Source organism: Neofelis nebulosa, chromosome 8 (assembly GCF_028018385.1).
Source record: "Neofelis nebulosa isolate mNeoNeb1 chromosome 8, mNeoNeb1.pri, whole genome shotgun sequence".
Taxonomy (NCBI): domain Eukaryota; kingdom Metazoa; phylum Chordata; class Mammalia; order Carnivora; family Felidae; genus Neofelis; species Neofelis nebulosa.
In genome coordinates, this window is record NC_080789.1 from 3,585,273 (window position 1) to 3,607,953 (window position 22,681).

General features: G+C 55.5%; 1 protein-coding gene across 2 annotated transcripts; it reads right to left on the reverse strand.

Moving 5' to 3' along the window:
- Positions 1 to 1,844: 1,844 nt before the first annotated feature.
- On the reverse strand, positions 1,845 to 21,322 carry GTSE1 (G2 and S-phase expressed 1). Of its 2 annotated transcripts, XM_058740995.1 has the most exons (12): positions 20,785 to 21,322; positions 20,438 to 20,543; positions 14,076 to 14,133; positions 13,369 to 13,972; positions 11,221 to 11,391; positions 10,305 to 10,431; positions 8,358 to 8,738; positions 5,399 to 5,471; positions 4,371 to 4,610; positions 3,248 to 3,452; positions 2,685 to 2,897; positions 1,845 to 2,260 (listed from the first exon to the last, which is right to left on the reverse strand). In XM_058740995.1, the coding sequence occupies exons 2-12, from the start codon at positions 20,457 to 20,459 to the stop codon at positions 2,177 to 2,179; spliced, it is 2,178 nt and encodes a 725-aa protein (XP_058596978.1). In that variant the 5' UTR covers positions 20,460 to 20,543; positions 20,785 to 21,322; the 3' UTR covers positions 1,845 to 2,176. The 2 variants fall into 2 exon arrangements, with proteins under 2 accessions (XP_058596978.1, XP_058596979.1); XM_058740996.1 differs by lacking the exon at positions 8,358 to 8,738 and having other exon boundaries at positions 20,785 to 20,939.
- Positions 21,323 to 22,681: the final 1,359 nt, after the last annotated feature.

Here is a 22,681-nt window from a genome sequence, read left to right on the forward strand (position 1 = left end):
AATTCTCAAGTGCCATGTGCTAAGAGCGATGTAAGATTAGATTTCAGAGGCTTGCACCAGAAAATTAATGAAATATAAAAACCGGGTGAAGTTGGGCCTCTTAAACCCAGGAGGGTGGCCCTCTAGTGGCAGCCAAGGTCCTGTCTCCAGGGCCAGCGTGTCCTTTCCCACACTGAGCCCTTCGGGTGGTGCACTTAGGAGGAAAAAGAGAGCTTGGGGGACGTTCTGCCAGGAGGTGCTGTGTGTCCTACACGTGCCTTTGGGGGGCCGTCTCCCACCCATTTGAGAATTAGAGTCCTATTACTTCTGTCTTGCCTGAGGACACCTGCAGACTGGATGGCACCCCTGGGCCCCAGTAAGAGCCTGGCCGCTCCTGAGGCAGCCTGGGGGGAGGGGCCCTGGATGAGGGAGCCAGGGAGCGGGTCCAGGACGGAGGGCCCAGCTCACGCCCTGGGTTCGGATGGGATGGCCAGAGCCCCACTAGGTAACCGTGTATTAGCTAAGAGTTCAACGCGCCTCCCTCCCACCATTAGGCAGGGAAGCCTGAGCTTTGCCCCCCACCGCATCCCCGGGGCCACGCGGCCTGCCTCGTCTCCATGAACACGTGGGGCGCTGGGCCAGCTCAGTCCGTGGAGCGTGCGACTCTTGACCTCGGGTTCGTGTAGAGATTACTTATAAATAAATAAAACTTTTAAGAAAACAACATGGGAATGAGTTGATTCAGTTCCAGGTTTGGGGTTTTCCCCTGTGAATCACGGGGCCACGGAGGAGGAGGGGGCCGCTGGGCTTCCCACAGGTTCCCTGCTCCCGCCAGCCGGGGGGGGCGGGGGGGGGGGGATTCAGACAACAAGGTGAGTTGCTCTGAGTCTAAGCGTGGTCTATTTAGACGACTGCGCGAGGCGCTCACACGTCCGAGCAGCCTCGCCTTTGAACGTAAAGCTTCTACCCACCGGTGCAGCCATCCCCTTCGGAACGTCTGCTTCCCCTCTGCAGACACCACAGGAGTCACCTTCCCGTTCCCAGTGTTAACCAGGAAGAAAGAAAGTGCAGCCCCCGCGCTCCCCGGCTCTCCCCGCTCAGCCCCGGTCTCGTGCAGGAAACACCAGGTGGGAGCCCAAAAAGCAGGTGCACGTAGTGCTGTGTGCCGTGAGGCCACCGAACCGAGACTGAGAAATTTCCTCAAGAAGTGAGGTCTCTATACACACCAGTGGCTCGCAGGCTAGCTGGCTGTCAGAAAATACTAGAACGGCTTCAGGCAGGGACTACGCTGCCCAGTGGCCCTCAGCTCCGTTTCCTCCTGCCCTCCGGCCAAGGGCTCCAGCTTTAGCACAGCCGAGGGGTCCACTCCTCAGACAGGTGGCTCCTTACCTCTCACCTCCCCCTCCCCCTCCGTCCTGGCCGCCACCTCCCTAGAACGGCCCGCGCCCAGGGTGTCTGCGTGCAGGTGCAGACTGCTGATCCTGCCCCCGACCGGGGCGGTGGGGCCTGGGGTCTGCATCTAAACCAGTATTTCTTCATACTCAATTTTGAAAATCACTTGGGGAAGGGTGCCCAGGTGGCTCAGTCGGTTGAGCGTCCGACTCTTGGTTTCGGCTCGGCTCATGACCTCACGGTTCGTGGGTTCAAGCCCCACATCAGGTCCCGCGGCTGGCAGCTCGGAATCTGCCTGGGATTCTCTCTCTGCCCCTCCTATGCTCGTGCTTACTCTCTCTCAAAATAAATACGTGAGCTTCTAAATAAAATCACTCGTGGAAACGGTCTGACTAACATCAATCTTGCGTACTGATTAATGATTAAAATAGTTACACCTGCTTAAAAATCAAGACAACCTTAAAATCGAACTATGCTTTAATACATTTTAATTTATTTTCCAATTTAATTTAAACCTAGAATATTTACCTTTTCATGCAAACTTAATTTTAAAAATAGTCACTTGCCATTTTTACACGCAAAAGACACAAAACAAAATTCTTCACCTCTAGCCCAGCGTGTGGGGCAGCGGTAAGCTCGGGGCCGACTGCACAACATCCCCTCTAGGCCCGGGACCTTTACTTGGGGTTGTTGTAAACAACAACCACGAAACAATTGCTCCCAAGATTTATTTCTAAGGGTTGAAACCACCTTAGGACTGACAGTTCTATTAACAAAATGTAAGATGCGAAGGGTTTTATTCTCCTCAGAACTTGAGAAGTGGCGAATCGACATTTTCCTTGTCAGCCTCGGGACTCAGCTGGATCAGAGGAGAAGTCAAGTCTATCAGCTGCAAGACAGAAGCGACGGGGCGAATGACGCGGCTGCGTGGCCCCTCCCGGCCCGCGAGCCCCCTCCGCCGTGGCTCAGACACACCGAAAGTGCAGCTGGCACGTCTAAGAAGCCCGAAGAACTGTGAGTTCTTGACACACATGTGCTCCCTCCTCACAAATCGGGCCCTGGGGGACCCTGGAGCGACAGTGATGGGACCCCTGCCCTCAGAGAGCTCCTGGGCCCCCAGGCAGGATCCCACAGCAGGACTTGGTGAATTCTAAGCTCATGCCACCGCTGGAGGGTACCCCGACACGTGTCACTTTAGAGACCTCAGGGGCTGCTCTCGAGGGTCACCGCGATGTGCCCTGGCAGGAGGAACAAACCCAGAACTGCGACCACCCGAGGCCGAAGCCCACATGCAACCACCTGCTACTTCTCACCTGTGCCACCTCGTGGAGAGGCTTGGACGTGGTGGTTCTGTTCGTGTCCGGAGTGTTGACCAGCAGGTCAATCAGAGGTCTGCCTTCAGAGCCCGGAGCCACGCTTGCTTCTGGAGTGCCGCACAGGTCCACGAGAGGGGCGCTGACGAGGGCTGGGCCCTCAGCTTTCGGAGCGATGGCAAGTTGCTCCAGCCTAAGATCCACGAGAATCGCCTAGACGAGAACACGAGATCTAAGGGCCGTTCTGGCGCCTTTTTGTCGGCCATGTTGAGAAAACAGGAAGCCCCAGGGAGGACAGCCTTTAGCGGGGAGAGCTGGCTGTGGTGTGTGCGTACTGATGGGTGCAGTTCTCTCTTCCTTGGCCGCCCCCGCACGGCCCCCCAACTCCCTCTGCCGCCCTCCCTCTGCTTCCTGCTGCCCGTCCTCCGGGCAGACACAGGAGGAGGGCAGAGGCTGGAGGTCCTGACTCCCACTCTCTGGCCCTGGGGGCCTCGGCAGAGTGACCACACGGCTTGGGGGCAGGGGGCAGGGGGCAGGCTCCCGGCTCCCGGAGAACACGGCACCTCACGAGGGCGCGTGTCTTCGGGTGGCTGGGCCGCAGCTCGCACTCCTTCTGCAGCGATGCTTTTTGGAACAGCCAAGTCGCCCTCTTCAGGAGAAAAGTTAAGTGCCTGTGGCACAGCCGACGGCGGGGAACAGGACCCACCAGACGACGAGTCCTCGCGCCCGGAGGCAGCCTCGCCCCTGCTCGCCCCGGTTGGCGCGGCTCTGCGGGGAGAGAAAGGGCAGACCCTGTGAGGGACTGTAAGTGCTGGCTTGTCGGGCTAAGGATTCTGTTCTGGGAGGAGACGTGTCACACGGGGCAGGGCGTGCTGGCCTTGGTTCCGGCTCCATCCGCGACAGCTCTAACCATGAGCGAGTCCCTTTCTGACCTTCAGCTTCCTCGTGAAGAAAAATAAAAGGCCCGAATGGTCTCGGAGGTCCTTTGGCTCTAAAAGCTTACCAGCCTGCCACCCACACGGGCCTGCCTTACGCCCTTCCCTTCAGTCCGCGAAGTGGACAGAGACACGCTTGCTCCACGTTCAGGTCGAGAGGAGAGAAATGCTCCGATGAAAATGAAGCAGGAAAACAGAATAGAGTGACCGGGTAGGGAGGCGGGACTTTCCAGAAAGGTGCCCGAGGTTGGCCCCTGAATGTGGACTTGAACCGTGGAGGGGCAGAGCATCCCAGACGGAAAGGACGGCCAGGACAGGACCGTCCGCCACGCGGTGAGGGAGGGGGCGGCGGGGCTGGAGCAAAGTGACGGGGGCAGGGGAGGCGGGAGAAGCAGGTGGAACGGACGTGGTAGCAAACGCGGAGTCCGTTTCTCAGGAAGCCTGAGTGTGGTCACCCCCGGCCAAGACTACGGGACTGTCCTGGGGGCCCGGTTGCAAAGAGCACACCAGACCCCGGGCCCCGGGTGTGGGCGCACCTTCCTGAGTCTTCTGCCCAAAGGGCTCCCCCCAGTGAGAGGCCACGGCCCACGGCGACGGGGTGGTTGGCAGGTGCCGTCCCTGCTTGCCCAGCCCCTCGGCCCAGTGGGGACAGTACACTGGGTGGGAACGAGGTTGGCGCAGCGAGCAGGTGCCCTCCCGCACTTCAGGGAGCCGCCGACGGGCTTCTGCAGCCGTCGCCTTTGCCTCTTACCTCGCCGCACATTTTTTCCGGAGTTCAGAGGAAAGCCGCGGAGCGGACACACACAGGGGAGAAGCCAGAGCTCTGGGCACAGTTTTAGGGGTCACCCGTGGAAGGCTGGAGAGCCGACAGCTGGCGGGCGTGGGCAAGGCTGACCCACGCCTCGTACTCACAGGGGTCGTCATACCGCTTAAATGTCCTGGTGAGGCCGGCCCGGATGAGTGTCCAGCAGGAGTGCTGTGGACAACTACCCTGGAAAGACAAATGAGAGTCTTCAGCAGGCACGAACAAAAAGAAGATTCTATTCATCCAATATGCTAATGCAGTAAAAAGTCCTGTGACTTCAACAGACGAGACTCAGGCCGGCGAAGAAGCCCGCTGGAGGTCTGCTCTGGGGAGGCAGGGCCGCCGCCAGCACCCTGGGAAACCCTGCTGTCTCCGGGCGGAGCATGTGAACGCACCTCGTGGGAGGTCCGCAAAACATCTAGACATCACCTCTGACAGCGTAGGTGTTTCCACGAGGAAATCCAGAGCCACAGCGGGGACTGCCCGGGCTCACACGCACACAGGGAGCCGTCACTGCGTGTTCGTTCGTTCCAGCGCTCGGGTCACCTGAACCCCACGTGAGCGCACGGGACTGAATGCGGGCACCCGCGGCTCATTTCTCACACGTCCCGCTTTCCAATCTGGCGATACGTGTGGCTGTAACTGCCGGTGAATCCTCCTGCTGATTTGTTCTGCGGTTACTGATAAAGACGGTCTGTGTGGAGTCAACCACTATTTTAAATAGGTCGAGGGTCGCCTGGGGGGCTCAGTCGGTCGAGCGTCCGACTTCGGCTCAGGTCACGGTCTCACGGTTCGCGGGTTCGAGCCCCGGGTCGGGCTCTGTGCTGACAGCTCAGAGCCCGGAGCCTGCTTCGGATTCTGTGTCTCCCTCTCTCTCTGCCCCTCCCCTGCTTGCACTCTGTCTCTCTCTCTCCCTCTCTCAAAAATAAACATTAAAAAAATAATAAAATCAAAGGAAGTTGACGACTCCTCACCTTCCCACTGATGTGCAGGAATACGGCCTCTGTGCCCGACAGGACTTTGGCACGGCACTGTCTGCAGGCTCACCTGAGCAAGAGAGGAAGTGTGTCCCGTCAGTCAAACGTGGATCAAGTGACAAACCCACCGCAGGGCCCTGTCCCTACTGTCCCCGCGTCTGCTCTACCAGGACAGCTGGTGTCGCGACCACAAGGGTGCTCGCGGCCACGGAGGGAGCCCGCTGCCACGGTCACAGGGCCGCGTGTTCTAACGGCGTGGGGCTCCCCGTGGCCTCTCCGGCACTGAATTTATGAGAACAGTTTGGCCCAGGGTGAATGATGAACGGTGTTCATGGACAGCCCTGTCCCTGACACCGTGAAGAAAAGAGAAACCGACTTCAGAGGCGCGCGAGGCGTCATTAGGGGCACGGGCAGCAGAGGGTAGCAGCCGACGGGCACCGGGACCGGTCCAAGTCGGCGAGGCCGGCAGACGACCGTGTGGTTGGAGGAAAGGCAGCCAGAGGCACGCCGTGGCCTCGGGCACCCGGGAGGAAAGGCAGCCGACGCCGCCAAGCACACTCGGTGCGCCCCGTGCCGTGGACGCTCCGAAGAACCGCTTTCAGCCAACACGCTGAGCTCCCTGCCACGGAAACCTCAATCTTATCTCCAGGGGTGACCGCTCCCGCGGGGCCCGAACCCACACCTTCAACCACCTGCTCGGCACGGCCCTCAGCACGGCCCCGAACTGTGGCACCTCGCGCTCAACAGGTGCAAACCGGGCCAGTGGGCTCCACCCCGGGGCTGCCGTTCCTCCAGCCCTCCCCTGGGGCTCTGGGCGTGGGAGGCAGCACCCGGGCACCCCGCGGAGGCCTCCGGGTCACTCCCGAGTCCCCTCCCACGCCGCCGCGAGCTCCCCTCCCCCATGGTCTCCTGTCCACCTCACAGCCAGGCTGCCACGGAGCCCTCCCAGCTTCCATTCTTGCCCACGAAGGCCTGTTCATCACTCAGGGGAGGGATCTGCTGGAGGCCCGGACTCCCCGCCTAAAACCCTCTTCCTTAGCACCTGCACTGGCCCCCAGCTGCCTCAGTCCCCACCTCTCATGACCCTTCCCCTCGTTCCCTAACTTGGCTGAGGTTGCTAGTGTTTGATCAGTATCCGCCCTCTTCTTCTCAGGAAGGAACCTGAGCGGGGCGAGAAGACAGCACGTCTTCGCACCCCTGGCAGGGAAGCACGGTCACATGACTGAGGCCTGAGCGAGGGGACAGAGAGGGGCACACACAACTTCCGTAAGCGATCTCGCAAGGTAGGGGTGTGGTCCCCTTCGCCCGTCCCACCCTCGCAGCTGACGGGGCGGAAGGTGGGGCTGCAGCAGCCGCATTAGAGGATGAGGAAGAGACACCGGACACGGCAAAAGACAGAGGCGGCCTGGGTCCTCAAAAGGCTTCGGGGCATTAAAGGCCACCTGTACCGGCCGGCAGTGCTGGAGACTTCAAGACACAAGCACCTCTACTTGAGCGAACCTACAGGGACCCTCTCCCTTAAGGCAGCTCTGCGTGACCTCCCATGTTACACAGATTTCTTAGATTCATCTGCCTCGACAGAGCACCTGCCACCTGCCAGATACCACGCCGGTGCCACTCACAGCCAGACAGGGAGGCAGCCCGGGTCCTTGGCCACGGAGGAAACACACGCGTGCAGAGGGAGACTCCGAAAGGCCAAGGTGAGGACAGCCACTGGGAACAACGGCCACCGTTCGCACAGGGCTGGAAACTGCCCATGTCCCACCCACCACAGCAGGGACCTCGGGAACACGCAGCACGTCCGGCAGGGACCGGGCAAGCACAAGTCAGCAGCAAGGCCACCTGTTCCCGGGGGTATAGGCCACTCGAGACCTGCCCCATCGAAGCTTTAAAACAACCCTCAAAAGGCTCAAGCCGACCTGCGACTGAAATGCCTGCCAAAGCAAGGTTCTACTCCTTAAAGCAAGGCAACAAAATGCAGATCTTCCAAGATTTTAAACCTATACTGTAAACAACGATTACACATGAAGAGGCAGGAAAATGTGGTCATAATCAGGAAAAAAGTCAGTCACTAGAAACAGACCCCCAAATGACCGGGAAGGTGGCATTAGAAGAAACAGCGTAAATCAACTGTCATAAAAATGTTCAAGAATTTAAATAAACACCATAAGGACAAAGATGGGGAAACTACAATGTCAAAAGAGAAAAATGAACTGAATGGGCATAGCCACGGATTAGACGCGCCGCAGAGAAAGACAGGGAAGCGTGAAGACAGGACGTTACAGATGTCAAAACTGAAACACAAGAAAAGGGAGAAACCCCGGGCCTCCATGACCTACAAGCCACATTGAGAGGTCTAGACACGTGTAATTAGGGTCCCTGTAACTAGGGGCAGCAAGCAAACAGAATCTGAAGAAATAAGAGCCAAGTTTTTTTTCCAGAATGAATGAGAAATATCAACCCACAGATCAAAGCAGTTCAGGAACCCCCAAGAAGGATAAACTCCAAAAAAGCCACTTCAAAATTCATAATAATCAAAATGCTGAACTTAACAATAGACAGGAGCTCCTAAGAGCAGCCTGGGAGCAGTGATGTGACAGAGGGAAGAATGCGGGATGGGGACTCCACTGAGTGCTCGTCCAAAATGATGCAAGCTGGAAGATGCTAGGACAACATATTCAAGGTGCTTTAATAGGGGCGGCTGGGTGGCTCAGTCGGTTAAGCGTCTGACTTCGGTGCAGGTCATGATCTCACAGTTCGTGGGTTCGAGCCCCGCACGGGGCTCTGTGCTGACCGCTCAAGGCCAGGAACCTGCTTCGGACCCCGTGTCTCCCTCTCTCTCTGCCCCTCCCCTGCTTGTGCGCATTCTCTCTCTCAAAAAAATGGATAAACGTTAAAAAAAAAAAACAAAAAAAAAAAACTAAGAAAAACATACAGAAAATGCTCCATTCCTCACCAGTAGAAAACTTGGGGACCTTAAAGTGACTTGTTGGGGTGGGCATCGCCTTTGTCCTGCAGGGTAGCCGGGAATCACGCCCTCTCGCACTCCCGGCCGTATTCAACGGAGATGGCGGCGACCAGCTGGAATGAGAGCTCAGCCCCGGGCCTCCCTGTTCCAGAGTCGGGGCTTGGGCGACAGCCGCGGGGGTGAGCGCCTTGGCTGGCTCCCTTGTCACCTCCGCAGCCGAGGTCCATTTACTCCTTCTGCAGGACGCACCCCCAGGGCCTCCCTGCAGGGACTGCCGGGACACAGCAGGTCCCACTCTGCCCGACTGGCTGGTGCGTGACACAGGCGGGGAACTGTTCGCAGGAAAACTTGCAGGTTCACTTGATTTAGCTGGAAGAGGAGACACGACGTCTGGTTATGGCTGAGGCTTGGGTCACTTTTAAATTATGAAGTTACTTGACAAACACATACAAGGTACGCTGTCTTCACCATATCTACCTGAAAATGTTTTCAAGTGAAGGAAATGTATTTCTATCGTCACGATCTCCATGTAAGAGAAACACAGGACCTGTGAGCAATATTCCGTACACCCGTCAGGTAACATCCTCAAACAGGACAAGCTGGGTCGCTCATGGCTCAGCCGAGTGCGTCGTAAGGTACTAACTCTAGACGCAATTACCAGGATGCACGTAAGCGTACGTAAATTCGAACTCTCCCCCTCCACCGACTGTGTCAACAGCAGACATCTACGCTGGCTGAGCAGACACGAGCCGGCGGTCCAGCCGCGCCTCTGGGCAGGGAGGAAGGGAGGGAAGGGCGAGAGGAGGCGCATTCATCACTGGTGGGCTCCTTCGAGCCCCAAGGAGGCTGGGTCATGGCCATCACGAGCGCCATTTAAATCAGAAAGACGGCGAACGAGGTCCTCAGGTGCCAATATGCCCCGTGCAGAAGGCAGGCTGGCGAGATCCCAAAGAAGGCCTCGAAGAGGCTGACGCCATAGCTCTCTTGTTCAGTGCGTAGCGGCTTTACGGCGCTCCCCGCCCCCCCCCCTCCCCCCCCGTCCTGTCTGAGCCAGCCTCCCCAGTGTGTACCACGCAGAAAGACCCACACTCAGGCCCGTTCCATGTCCGTCTCAACCTTTAGCGGGTAGGAACGCAGGGCCCCCGAGTGAAAACAGTGCTGACGCCCCGCACCGCCGCGGCCACTCAGGCCTCACAACCTCCGACGTGACAGAACTTCCTTTCCCCCAACGCGGGCCACGCGCTCCTTCTGATGCCCGGAAGAGCGCGTCCGGGGAGGCTCTGTCCTGCGGTGTGTCCGGTTCCGGGAACAACTGGAGTTCCCTTGGCCGCCACCCGGCAGCGGGGACTCCAAATCACGTCGGCCTAACTCCAGAGCTCACGCTTTGCGGTTTGACAAAACGCGCACAGGTCTGCACGGCAAATACGCGTGGAAGAGGGCGGAGTCCTGAAGGGAATCCAAGGCTTCCCCCCTTTACCACCAGATGGCGCCCTTGGCTTGCGAAGGTTACTAACCACCGTGCAGAGGCGGGTTTGGGTCGGGGTTTAAAGAAGCACAGGCAAGTTACAAGGGCCACGTGCCCTACCTTATGTGGAACAGTCCTATTTTTAAAACCTGTGTGTGATTACATGTCAGTGGGCTGGTCTCAGCGTCCTCGTGTGTCGCGGGCACGTGGAGCGTCCACCAGCTTTGGGACGGCCGGAACCACCCTGACCTAAAACCCCTGGCCTGAGGGTGCCCCTTCTCAGAGGGGAAACCCTGGAGGGCAGGGGGCCCGACACAAATGTCTCCTGCCCCAGACTGCAGCAAACCCTCCAGAACCTTCTGCTGAGTCTACGTGGTTCTGTGAAAACAGTCTCAGTGGGTCGGATAGCATTCAAGGCCTTGCCTCTCGAGACACGGGCAGGTCTGGGCAGGAGACACTGGCTGGCTTACCTCTGCAGGTGGCCGGAGAAGCACATACACTGGAAATCCCACCAGAAACAGACCCTGAGGAAGACGACTTCCTTGAAAGACCGCCAGCACACCCACGTGGTTTTAACAGGGTCCTCTTCGGCCCCAACTGAAACAAAACATTAAAAAACAGAGTCATCGAAGATTTTATCTGCCCATTACTTTTTTATGCAAAAATTGGGTTTAAAAATAATATTTTTTTAAATGTTTATTTTTGAGAGAGAGAGAGAAAGTGAGCAGGGGAGGAGCAGAGTGAGAGGGGGACAGAAGATCTGAAGCGGGCTCCTCGCTGACAGCAGGGCTCCGACTCACAAACCATGAGATCATGACCTGAGCCACCCAGGCGCCCCCCTAAAATAATTTTTAATAATTGAGTAATCATCATCTTAAGTGTAAAGAAAAGGCCAAGCAGTACTTCTCAAGCGCGGTCTTCAAAGCCCTGCATGAGTGAGAAACGTGGGGGACTCGTGAAATACAGATGTTGGGGCTCTGACCCTGCCCCCTGAGTCTGTAGCTGGGGCCCAGCTTCTGGCAAGTACATCAGCGGTTCTCACACGCAGCACCATTTAACCACAAAGCTGCGGGCGCTCGTCTCCAGGCCTGTGAGCTGCGGTTTCCAAGCAGGGACATCCCATCTCGTCTGAGGGCAGCCGGAGCGGCGCAGACACATACAGGCTCAGAGAGGCGGACTTTTCTCAGTCCACGGAGCCCCCCCCCCCCCCCCCCCCGCGCACGCCAGGCCGTGTTCTCTGCATTGCAGCGAGCTGCCTCTCACGGGTCCCAGTTTCAACCTTCCTAAACTTGACTTCAGTCAAAGACACACCACATGATACCCAAAGCCGCCCCTCTATTCTCCTTGCTCACAGGCCACACCCACCCACAGCCCCGGCAGACCCACCTTGCTCAGGACAGGGAGCGATCGCTTGCCTTGGACCAAGTGGCTGCCCCCCACCGGCAAGCTGGCGCCCTCCCGGGCAGCACTGGATTTGTCAGGGGGCACGGCCCCGCGGGATTCCTTCTCATTTAGGTTTCTCACGCCGGAAGGGCTAGCTGGTATCCTTTTCATAGGCTGAAAAATTGCAATTTGAATTGAGAGCAGTCTGGCCTTGGACAACGCGCAGATGCACCAAGGCGTCAATTTCGAGCACCGGCAGCACCGTCTATCTTCCCAGCGCTGTACGTGCTCAGTTCACCCGCTGGATGGAAGGGAGGGAAGCGGACACGGCAACTGGCTTCCTCTGCCAAATTACCACGGACAGAAATGACGATGGCGTTTGCTTCCTCATTAAAAACAGCAAAATAATACTAAGATGGTTGCAGGAGAGAGATCCCCTAAAGCTATTCCTTAATCAGGATTCTTAAAGATGATAGTGAGGAAAGTGACTCTAGTGACAAAAACTCTTAAATGCTGTATGGAAAGGAATCACTCATTCAGAGGTCATTTCCTCTCCCAGAGAGGCAGCTCAGTGGCAACGAATCTTCTCGGAAGAGTACTGAGAGCCATTTTTCTTTGGAGAGCAGAGTCAAACAAAGAATACATTTCTGACATATTTAGACGCAAGGGCATTCCTGGCACTGACCCCTGCGGATAAAAATAACCCCTTGTAACAAGGAGCGCTAATGAGAAGCGGCAGCAGCTCACGAGGTCAGAGCAACGAAACAATCACTTTCTTTCTCCTTCACAGCATTTTAAAACTTGAGATCTACCTCACGGACTAAGCTTGCCATCTGAAAGCGTGCGTGGTCAGTGGTTTCTGCGCGTTCACAGTGCTGTAAGGCCAGCGTCAGTATAATCTTAGACCATACTTGTCGTCCCTGAAGGAAACTGCTAGCCATTAGCAGGTGCCCCCGCCCCCCTACTCCCTCAACCTCCCCGCCTGCACACTGGCTAACCTACCCCCCTCGATACAATTCGCCCATCGTGGTCCCTCATGCCAACAGGATCGTACAGCAGGTGACCTTTGGCGTCCGGCTGCTTTCACTAGGCAGGTCTTCAAGGGTCATCCATGTTCTACTATGTACTAATATGGCATTTCTTTATTGCCGGAGTCCAGCCCACGTGTTACACACAGAAATCCGCGCGCGGGTCCACGTATCACATAGAAGACCCGTGTCCCTCTTGTTCTGGAGACCTCACTTTGGAAATTGACATCCAAACGGGCTCCGGCAGGAGGAGTTTGTGTGATTAAAGGAACGACGGCCCGGCTCCTTAGGGGAAGCGACGGCCAGCACGCCTCCTCCATCCAGGCTCCAGTGCGGCACAAGCGCCTTTAGCTCGGATCAGTTCTGGGTCCTGAGCGCAGGGAGTCGCGCGGTTCGGGAGATGTGCTTGGAGAGGGAAGGCGCTCCCCGGCCCTCGCTAGCTGTTTTGCACGGACCCAGACTTGCTCATGACCCCACACAGCATCTCCGTAACCGGCTCAGAGAGCTGAGGCCCGGGACCCCGGTTAGGAGCAGAGCTGAGAAGCGGTGCTCGGCGGGCTCCAACCTGCTGCCTCTCCTCGAAGTATAACTTCCTCCCCTGAGTGAGGCCGGGTCAGCGAGGCCTGGAAGCAGCCGTGGTGTGACCCTCCCTTTCTCCTGCCCTAGCGCTCCGCCCTGCAAACCGCAGGGGCTAACCGCACCCCAAAGACCTGCCCGGCCACTGCCACTGCCCAGGACGGCTCATCCACTTAACTCCTGGGAGGAGAGCAGTCTCAACAAAATCCGGTTCAGGGAGGGGAACTGTTGGAAGCTGCTTGTTAATGCAGATGAAACCCCTAATGAGCAGGAAATCCGAAGTTGTAGCATCTAGGAAGGGATGTTTTTAAGTCATCCCAGGAGGAAGGCAGCCGCGCCTGCATCCACATGCACCCCAGACCCAGCTCCCCGTGCCGCTCCTGCCCCCCGTGGACTTGCGGTTCCTATGCTTCCCAGCCCTCAGCCCGGCTACGTTTCCCAGCTTCTCCCCACAACGGTTTCCGTTAGGGCCATAAACCGCGAGGGCTAAAACGCAAGGGAGCACCTAGTCCCGCACACGCGTGTCCTGGCACGTGAACGTGTCTACCTGCTCCGCGGCCACATGAATGTTTTTCCCTCTCACAGACGAAGCTCGGGGCCGTACCAACTGGCTGATGACCTTTTTCTGAGGCCCTGCCTGGTTTGGAGGGGGAGCAGCACCGGGTTCCACCGGCAAGGAAGAGCGAGGCGAGTGCAGCGGTCCCTGCGTCTGGGCTTGGCCAGCCTGGGCGGGAGCTGCCCCCAAGGGGGTCTGGCTCAGCGGTGCCCTCAAGGGGCTGTCCCACAGGTAATATGTCTCCCTCTTCAGTGACCTGGGGCTCTTCCTCATTTCCATTTCTTTCTCAAACAGGTTTATTTTTAATTTCGATTCCTGGATAAATCTCTCCACGCTCTGGCTCCAAAGGTCTTCGGGCCTGGCCGCCTGGGCTGCCTTGTTTTTGCTTTTGCTTTCGATCTGTAAGGCCAGCAAGTGAGCCTCCGTGTACACTTCCACAAACTTCTCCCCAGTGAGAGGGCTCCAGGTGAAGTGACCTTCCGAGCCTGGCAGAAGCGGTTCTTCGGGAACGTGGTGATTTAACCCTAAGCTGGCAGCGACACATCTTTCTTTATGCCCCACGGGTCCAACGAAGACTTCATCATCTTCGTCTGCACTGTTTTAAAATAAAAGGATCATTAAGGACACTGGCAGTTAAATGAAAGACCTTACTGAATGCGGTTAAGCCCAAGGCAAGGGAAGAAAACTCATCCGTTTACCTTGAAGAAGACAGTGAAAGATCGAAGTCAAACTTTTCATCGGCCAGGAGAAGAATGTCTGTGGGGGAAAGTCCCGTGTTATTTGAGGGCTGGGGTTGATAGACAGAAGACATCACCAGTCTCTACAGCTACAAAAACAATGACAACATTTCACTCCCCAAAGCGTACCTTATCATGATTTTAACAGTCACCTCATCACAGAGGGCTCAAGGTTATCTTGGTTTTTTTGTTTTCTTTTTAAAATAGCAGCAGCCATTGTGTGTTTGCTGAGCTGCCCCAAAAGTCCAAGTCCTTATCTTCAAGGTATAATCTAAAATGCATTCACCAAGCCATCGAACTAGTTTTTTCTAGACTAGGTAAGTCATTTTCAGGTTAGAGCATTTTCTTTTTTTTTTTAAACGTTTTTTATTTATTTTTTGGGGACAGAGAGAGACAGAGCATGAACGGGGGAGGCGCAGAGAGAGAGGGAGACACAGAATCGGAAACAGGCTCCAGGCTCCGAGCCGTCAGCCCAGAGCCCGACGCGGGGCTCGAACTCACGGACCGCGAGATCGTGACCTGGCTGAAGTCGGACGCTTAACCGACTGCGCCACCCAGGCGCCCCTCAGGTTAGAGCATTTTCAAAAAACCACCTGCTTCAGGTTCCCTAGAACTAAACTCCTGGCTTACAAGCCATAGAACGCCTACTGCTCTTTCAAAATCAAATTCACTATCATTCACATGTGCAGTCGCCACTCCATTCGTATCTGCTGACTCCCTTCGCTTCTAGAGCCCAACTCGCCCCAGAAGAAACTGCACTCTATATCCCCCATAGTACCTCCATAGGCCCGGTCTAATAAGCCTGCTCCCTCCACCAAACCTCCAGCTCCCAAGTAACTTCTCCCCCCCTCAGCTCCCCCCACCCCTGCATCACCTTGACCTGACCTCTGTCACCACACTAGCCCTGCTGCAGATGTCCCTTCACTCTTCCGGGGCCCCAACTAGACTGTAAGCTCCCCCAAGACAGCAAATGTCCACCACTCTCCCAAACTCCCTCATGTCCAGCAAGGGGCCTGGACACTTGGCAAATAATTATCGAAATGTGCTGAACGGGTATTTCCACCACGTAAAGTTGATACAGCGCTTTCACAAATCACATCTTGTTTGACCCCAATAAATGATGCAGTACACTTATTAAAACCATAAAGATTTAACATATACTAATATCCTAATTAGATCCTCGTTAGTCACGCCAATTTTTCTTAATTACCCAATCAAGGAAAGGGTAGAAAGCACAAAGGCACAAAAGAAATAAAAGGAAATAAGCAGAGAGAGAGGAACTGAAAAGATTCATAAGCTAGTCTGCTCAATTCCATGCACATAAACCTGAGAGCCTGGCTGAAATGGATAATTTTCTAGAAAACGGAGTTTATTTTTTGTATTTAAATTACTTAAATTGATTTATTTCTAAAACGGACTCCAGAAGAAAAGGAAAAGATCTTAACAGTTCAATGACCATGAAATAACTGCACAGACTTATTCAAGGCCTCTTCTCCTCAAAAGAGCCCAAGTCCACGATCGTTTCACAGGAAATTCTGTCATGTCTTTCAAGAATGGATCATTCCAGAACTATTTATATTGCTCCACGGGATAGAAAAAAGGAACTTTCAACTCACTTCTATGAAGCAAGCATGACCATACCCAAAACCTCCAAAGTTAGCTCAGAAGGAAAGCTACAGACCAGGTTCCTAACATAAAAATCCTAAATAGGAATATTAGGTAACAGAATCCACCAACACATTAAAAGAAGAAGAATAGGGGTGCCTGGGTGGCTCCGTCGGTTAAGCGGCCGACTTCGCCTCAGGTCATGATCTCACGGTCCGTGAGTTCAAGCCCCACGTCGGGCTCTGTGCTGACAGCTCAGAGCCTGGATCCTGCTTTGGATTCCGTGTCTCCCTCTCTCTCTGCCCCTCCCCTGCTCGTGCTCAGTCTCATTCTCTCTCTCTCTCTCTCTCTCTCTCTCAAAAATAAATAAAAACATTAAAAAAAATTTTTTTTAAATAAAAGAAGAATAATAGATCGTGACTAAGTGAAGTTCATTTCAGGACTTTAGGATGGCTTAACTTTACACAACCCAGTAACATAATTGTTCTATTACTGGATCTAAAAGGAAAGCCGTAGGTCACAGCCATCTATGCTAACGAGACACTTGAAAAACTGCAACGAACTTTGTTGACTTTAAAAGCCCTTCCTAAAAAGTAATGGGTACCTGACAGATACATGTTACCATACAAGGAAGCATCCACCTAGAGCCCAAAGCCAAACTGGGGTTTAATGGGATCCCATCAGAAGCGCCCCTTCTGAAGTCAGGAGCATACATGTGTGATCAGTCAGGACAGGTTAACCCACGCCGATATGACAACCCCCAAGTCTCTCACTCAGCCTCTAATTCTGCTGAGGGTGGGCTTGGGCCCTGCTCTCCGTCCTCCTCTCTGCACAACCCAGGAGCCTGGGGAGCCTGGTGTTGGTGCGGAAGAAAAGGGCAAAAGAGCAAATCCCATACCAGTTCTCAACGGCCCGGAAGTAACACATACACAAACCACATTCCCATTTCACTGGCCGCCTTTCCCGTCCCCTGAGCTGAATCCTGCCTCAAGCAGGTGGGCAAGTACAATTCTATCATGTACCCAGGAGGAAGGAAAAAAAAAATAGAAAGGGGGAAAAAAGAAAAAAGTGGAAATACTAATAAACAGCACCAGAAACCACCATCTCTATGTAAATTAACCCGCAAGTCAGCATGAGGGATAATGGAAGTCCAAAGAGGAAACTCCGTGAAAGCTGGGCACTTGGAGATGATGTCTGCTGTCACGATTCCCGACACAGATCTGGATACACTAACTAACACAGACAAGGGAAAGAACCTGGAGGCAAAAATACCATGGTGCACAGGTGCTAAGATTACAGACACCAAAAATCGCATGAATACTGTCACGAGTAGTGAAAGGATGCAACCAGGTGGCTGAGGACAAAATCATCACACAGCAATCTACGGTGTTCACACCTACCAAGAACGGTTAGAAGACACGATGGAAGAAAAGTCCTCATCACAAAGACCTACGTTAGCAGCAAACCCCACAAAACGCAGATATACAAACCTAGCAGGAAACACGTAAGATTCATTAAAGAAAACTCACTATATGATAAAAGTAGCCTGCGAAATAAAACAGGACAACGGAGTATTCGATAAACGGTATTTTCCCTTAGAGGAAAATACATATAAAAGGAATAAGAAGAACCCACGGGGAAATTATGTTATAACCTGGAGTGAGGAGGTCTAACTATGACACCAAAGTGGAAGCCATAAAATAAAAGACTGAGAGTACAATGTATAAATAACAATTTTAAAACTCTGCATGGCAGAGATCACCATGAGCAAAGTCAAAGAAACAATAAGCAGGGAAAAAGTATTTGCAGCTCACATCACAAAGGGCTCATCTAGGACCAGTGCCTACAGACTGCTAAGAAAACAAACAGTAACAGAAGAACTGACAAAGGATGAGAGCAGAGAAAATAACTGATGAAATGACATAAAATAAAAATAACCCCGAGATTCCACTTCTCACCTATCAGATTGTCAAAGATCAAAAAGTCTGGTGCCATGGGGCAAGGCTGCGGGGGAGAGACCAATTCCCAGACTGCTGGGGAAGGTGTCACTTGGCCGGCCCTCCTGAGTCACCCGGCAGCACCTACAAAGCGCAGGTGTCCCCGGCCCAGCAAGGGGACTTGTGGGAGTACATGTCACGGGCAGTCACGGCGCAATTCGCCACAGCAGCCTTTGAAAAAGCAAGACACCGGACACAAACTAATTAACGTCACCCACAGCAGATGGGAGAAATTACAGCACCCAACCCCACCCCCCTCCCCGAAGATGGCCACCATAGAGACACAAAAGAGAACAGGAACCCTGTGTTGACTTAAGGTAAGTGAGCATCAAGGTAAATGAGGTGCCCAAACCAGGACGCAGCACAGGGCCCCATCTGCTAGAAAAAGAGGACACTCGGGGGAGCCTGGGTGGCTCAGTCGGTTGAGTGTCAGACCTCGGCTCGGGTCATGATCTCACGGCTCATGGGTTCGAGCCCTGCGTCGGGCTCTGGGCTGACAGCTCAGAGTCTGCAGCCTGCTTCAAATTCTGTGTCTCCCTCTCTCTCTGCCCCTCCTCCATTCGTGTTCTGTTTCTCTCTCTCTCTCAAAAGTAAATAAATATTAACAAAAATTTTTTTAAGAAGAGGAGGGCAGTCAGCCGACAACATATACACATACTGGTTTCCTCTTGCACAGATTAGCTCCGGAAGATCAAACAGACCAAAGACATCGATGGCCTTTGGAGGGGCGGCTGGGTGGCTGAGGGGGAGGCTGCAGGAGGTGGCAACGGGCAGGGTCAGATCCTGGAGGGTTTGCAAGCCCAGGCAAGGAGCGCCTGTTTTATCCAAAGTGCAACAGGAAGCTCCTGGAGGTTTTAAGCGGAAGAGTTATGATCTACCTTGTGTTTTCAAAAGGTTACCCTGGCTGCTGTGTAGAGTGGGTGAGAAAAGCAGGCCGTATCTCCTGAAATCACGCATTGGCCAAAGTGCAAAATGTCCGAGTGGGTGGAAGTGAGTTAATGTGGCTGAGAGGCACACGGTGGCGGCCTCCGGGTGGGGTTGGAAAGAGGGAGATGCATCCAAAATCTATTCGGAAGGTGGAAATCGCAGTAAATGATGAGTCAACACGGCCCCTTCACAACTTAGACAGCGAAGTATATGGAGGAGCCGTTCCCTTCCATGAGAGGACAGAGAGCAGCCCAAGAGCGGGGAGATGGGGGGGGGGGGGGCACACTGAGTATGAAGTGCAGGACAGGGGAAGATGCCAAACAGGTGGGTGGATATACAGCCCAGAGGTCGGAGGAGAGGCTGCGCTCAAGACAAAATGCGGCACCACTGGAAAGGAGATGGCTTTTCCAAGTTTACTTATTATTTATTTTGAGAGAGACAGAGACAGCCCAAGCAGGGAAGGGGCAGACAGAGCCCAACACGGGGCCTGAACCCACGAGACGGTGAGATCAGGACCTGAACCGAAATCAAGAGTTGACAGACTGAGCCAGCCACACGCCCTGCAGATGGGGTTTAAAGCCATGGGAATGTCCGAGAGCCCTGGGGTATGGATACAAAGAGACCCCAGAGACCTCGTCCTGGGTAAGATTAGCTTCAAAAGACAGTGGAGGAAGAGGAGGTTGCAAAGTGATGGATAAACCAACCAGAGAGGTGGAAGGAAAACCAAGGCTGCCTTGGAAGCCAGGTGAGAGGGAAGTTTCCAGAAGGAGAGGTCAGATGTCATCGAGAGGTTGATTAAACAAGAACAGAAAAGTGATAACAGGTTTGGCAACATGTATGTTGTAACTGATGAAAGCAGCTTGAACAGAGTGGTGAGGACCGAGGGGTTGGTAGGGGTCGAGGAACGTGGGAAAATAGCAGAACAAATAGAGAAAGCTCTGGAAGGCGGGCTCCCAGAGTGGAGGATATGGAGACAGAACAGAACGTATTTGTGTGTCAATGACAAGCAGGAGCGAATGGACAGGCACAAGGTGAGGCCACGGAGGGAGGGTGACATGAGGGGTGTCCTCAGAAGCGGCAATGAGGATTCTACACGCACAAGGAAGGGACTGGTATCTGAAAGGGAGGAGAAGGGGGTGCAGCGGCAAATCCCTTTCTAGACACAATGAACAAGTGAGGAGATGGGCAAAGTCTCTAGCACGGTTTCAGCAAAGCGGAAGTGATCCGGGTACCCCGTCTGCCCGCCGCACAGGGGTGCGTGAGGAACAAAGGCTAGGGGATGTCGACAGGCTTTAAGAGAAAAGGAGGGTGCGGCCCTTCCCTCATTCTGCGAGGCTGGATTCTCGCCGGGATGCTCAAACCAGACAGGGACGGAGCGAGAGGAAAAGCCGCCAAGATTCTGAACACACCTTGGCAAACAGAAACCGGCGACAGACGCGGAAAGAACGCATCGAATTCCCTCCCACACGTGTGTGAGTTCCTGCGAAGTGCCAGCCAGTGTTCTCCGCACTGGGTGTACAGAGCGAGTAAAACCCGAAAGGATCCCGCTACCACGATGGGAATCTAAAGCCGTGTTGGGGAGGGGGGGGCGGGGTGCGGTGCGGGATGCAGAAAACGGAATGAAAGAAGCCGGAAGGATGCAAACCCCCTGAAGACAGGGATCTGAGCCGCACGGGCACAGAGCACAGGGTGAGCACTGAATAAACCAAGGACTACGTTCTCACAGAAGCATGAACGCCACCTGCATCCTCACTGAGCTCCCTGCACGGCGGCGCTGCGGCCACAAGGACATACCATCCTTCTTGGGAGCCTCCATCCCTGCCTCTCGAGACTGGCTGGCTGAAGGCGCGCCGGTCGCCAAGCGTGTCCTCCTTTCACGGCGAGGGCCGTCAGGAAGTCACTGCGGGAAGGGCGGGGCCAGCAGGTGAGCCGGTGTCAAGGCCCAGGACGCCCCCACCCCCACCCCCGACCCCTCCGCCCCCTTCCAGCGGCCGAGCGCCCCCAGGCCGGGAGCTCCGGGGGCCCGATCGGGCCGGCACACCGCGGCCGGGGGCCGGACCGGTGGGGGAGGGGGGTAGACGCCGGCAGCCCCGACCGAACGCGCGAAGGGACCCCGCAGCCCGAGCCACCCCGCCCCTCACCCGAGCGGCGGCGACGCCTGGCGACCGCGCCTCCGCCCGGAATTTAAACGCGGCGCGGCGAGCGCAGCGCGGGCTGCCGATTGGCCGGTTTGAACGGGCGGCGCAGCGTCGCCGCGCCCGGTGCATCCTGGGGGCCGCGGCCGCGGCTGGGGGAGGGCGACGCGCGTGCGCACTGCCTCCGCGCGCGGGTGGGCGGCGCCCGCCGGCGTTCCGCCGAGAGCCCGCGGTGGGCGCGCAGAGCGGGGCGGGGCTTCCTTGCAGCGGGTACCGCATGCCCGCCGGTTTGGCCCGGGGTGGCTACGCCTGACAAGGGACGTGGTTCCGATCCCAGCTCTTCATCTGTAAATGGAGAGACTTCATTTCCTACAGCAGGATGTTGACTGTGAAGACCGAACAAAATAGGTGCACCTGTCTGCTTCGTAAAGCAGTTCGCACCGGTTACTAATACCGTAGCAAGACCCGGCCCCTGCCCCTGCCCCTGCCCCGAGGAGCGCACCGGGTGACGCTGGTTTGTGCCCCCCCCCCCCCCCCCCGGGCCAGGAGAAGCTGAGTGGTGGCGAAGAACTGTGATGAGGGTCTGAGCCTGGCCAGAGGTGCGGTCCAAGCTTCCCCTGGGCTTCACAGCCGCTGGGGGTTCCTGCGGGGGCAGATTGGAGGAGCGCGCAGGGTCCCGTGATCGAGTCTGCATGGGGGAATGCACAAGTTGGGGCAAGATCCCTGATCTGAGCGACGCGAAGCACTGACGGTGAACAGGGCAGTCCGGGGCAGCTTGAGATTGACCTCACTTGAGCCTTGGACTGGCGTTCAGGTATATGTAATACCCACCTCTTGGGCGGGACAGTGGCATGAGGGGGTCCCCTCAGGACACAGTGTCATGAAGCCGTTACCCTAGGTATCTGGCACTCGTGGATGTAGCGGGATGTGGGAAGGAGGCGCCAGGGATGACGCCTAGGGTCTGCCCTGCGAAGGAGGGAACTCCAAAAGGGAGAGCACCATTTTCAGGCATGATAATGAGCTATTTATGTGGGGCAGGTTGGGTGGAGAACTGTCCAGAAGGCAGCCATCCTGGGCCCAGGACCTACGCCAAGAAGCCTTCCAGGCCGTCTGGCATCTGGGCTTATTTTCACAACATCCACACCAATCACCCCCATTTCGCTGTGGTCCCTCTCACTTCTGATCCTGAGTGCAGCTCCCCAGGAGACTGTGAGCCTAAAAGGCAGGGTGGGGTCACAGTCATGTGATGTCCCCAGCTTCACCCAGCCCAGCACTGGGCCCCAGGCAAGAGCTGAGAGCACGGAAGGTAGGTATTCAAGGGAGGTGGGGAGTCTAGCAGCTTGGAAAGAGCCCAGCCTGCCCTCCGCATCCCCTTTGGCTGGTCCTGGCATCCCCAAACACCTCTTTTCTATTGAAGGGCTCCCTCTATCACCTTCAACTTCTGTCTTCACTCCCCACTGCACTCTGATGTGCTGGGTCCCTGGACCCTGCCTTTCCCACCTGAGTCTCTGTCCAATGGGTCCTTTCTGAATTCCATTGTCTTTTGCTCAGATTCCTGCTTAACTACATAAGGAAGACGGTGCCAGGCTGACCCAGGTACAAATCCCAGCTGCAGGTATCTGTCAGGAGCCTTTGGGTCACAAGAAACAGGAAACCAGCTTCAAGCTGGCTTTAGAGGAGAATTTACTGGCTCAAGGAACAGAGAGGTCCAGGAATGGCCCTGGCTTCAGGTCTGGATAGAAAGAGGGGCTCGAAGGAGGGCACAGGGTCACGTCCTCTCCCAGCTGCCTCTACGGGGTCCTGCACACCCTCAGGCAGGCTGGTTTTGCTGGGCCCACAACCCCGGGAGCCCCAGGCTTCCCTCCACCTACCAAGGCCTCTGGTAAGACACAGCTGGTCTCGT

Bases quoted from the DNA above. Each gene is read 5' to 3' on its own strand.
- GTSE1 (XM_058740995.1), bottom strand. From the start codon at position 20,459: ATGGAGGCTCCCAAGAAGGATG. The intron at 14,134-20,437 runs GTATGTCCTTGT...TTTCCCCCACAG, and splicing joins GGAGGCTCCCAAGAAGGATG to ACATTCTTCTCCTGGCCGAT. The intron at 8,739-10,304 runs GTAAGCCAGCCA...CTCCTCTTCCAG, and splicing joins TTCTCCGGCCACCTGCAGAG to CTAAATCAAGTGAACCTGCA.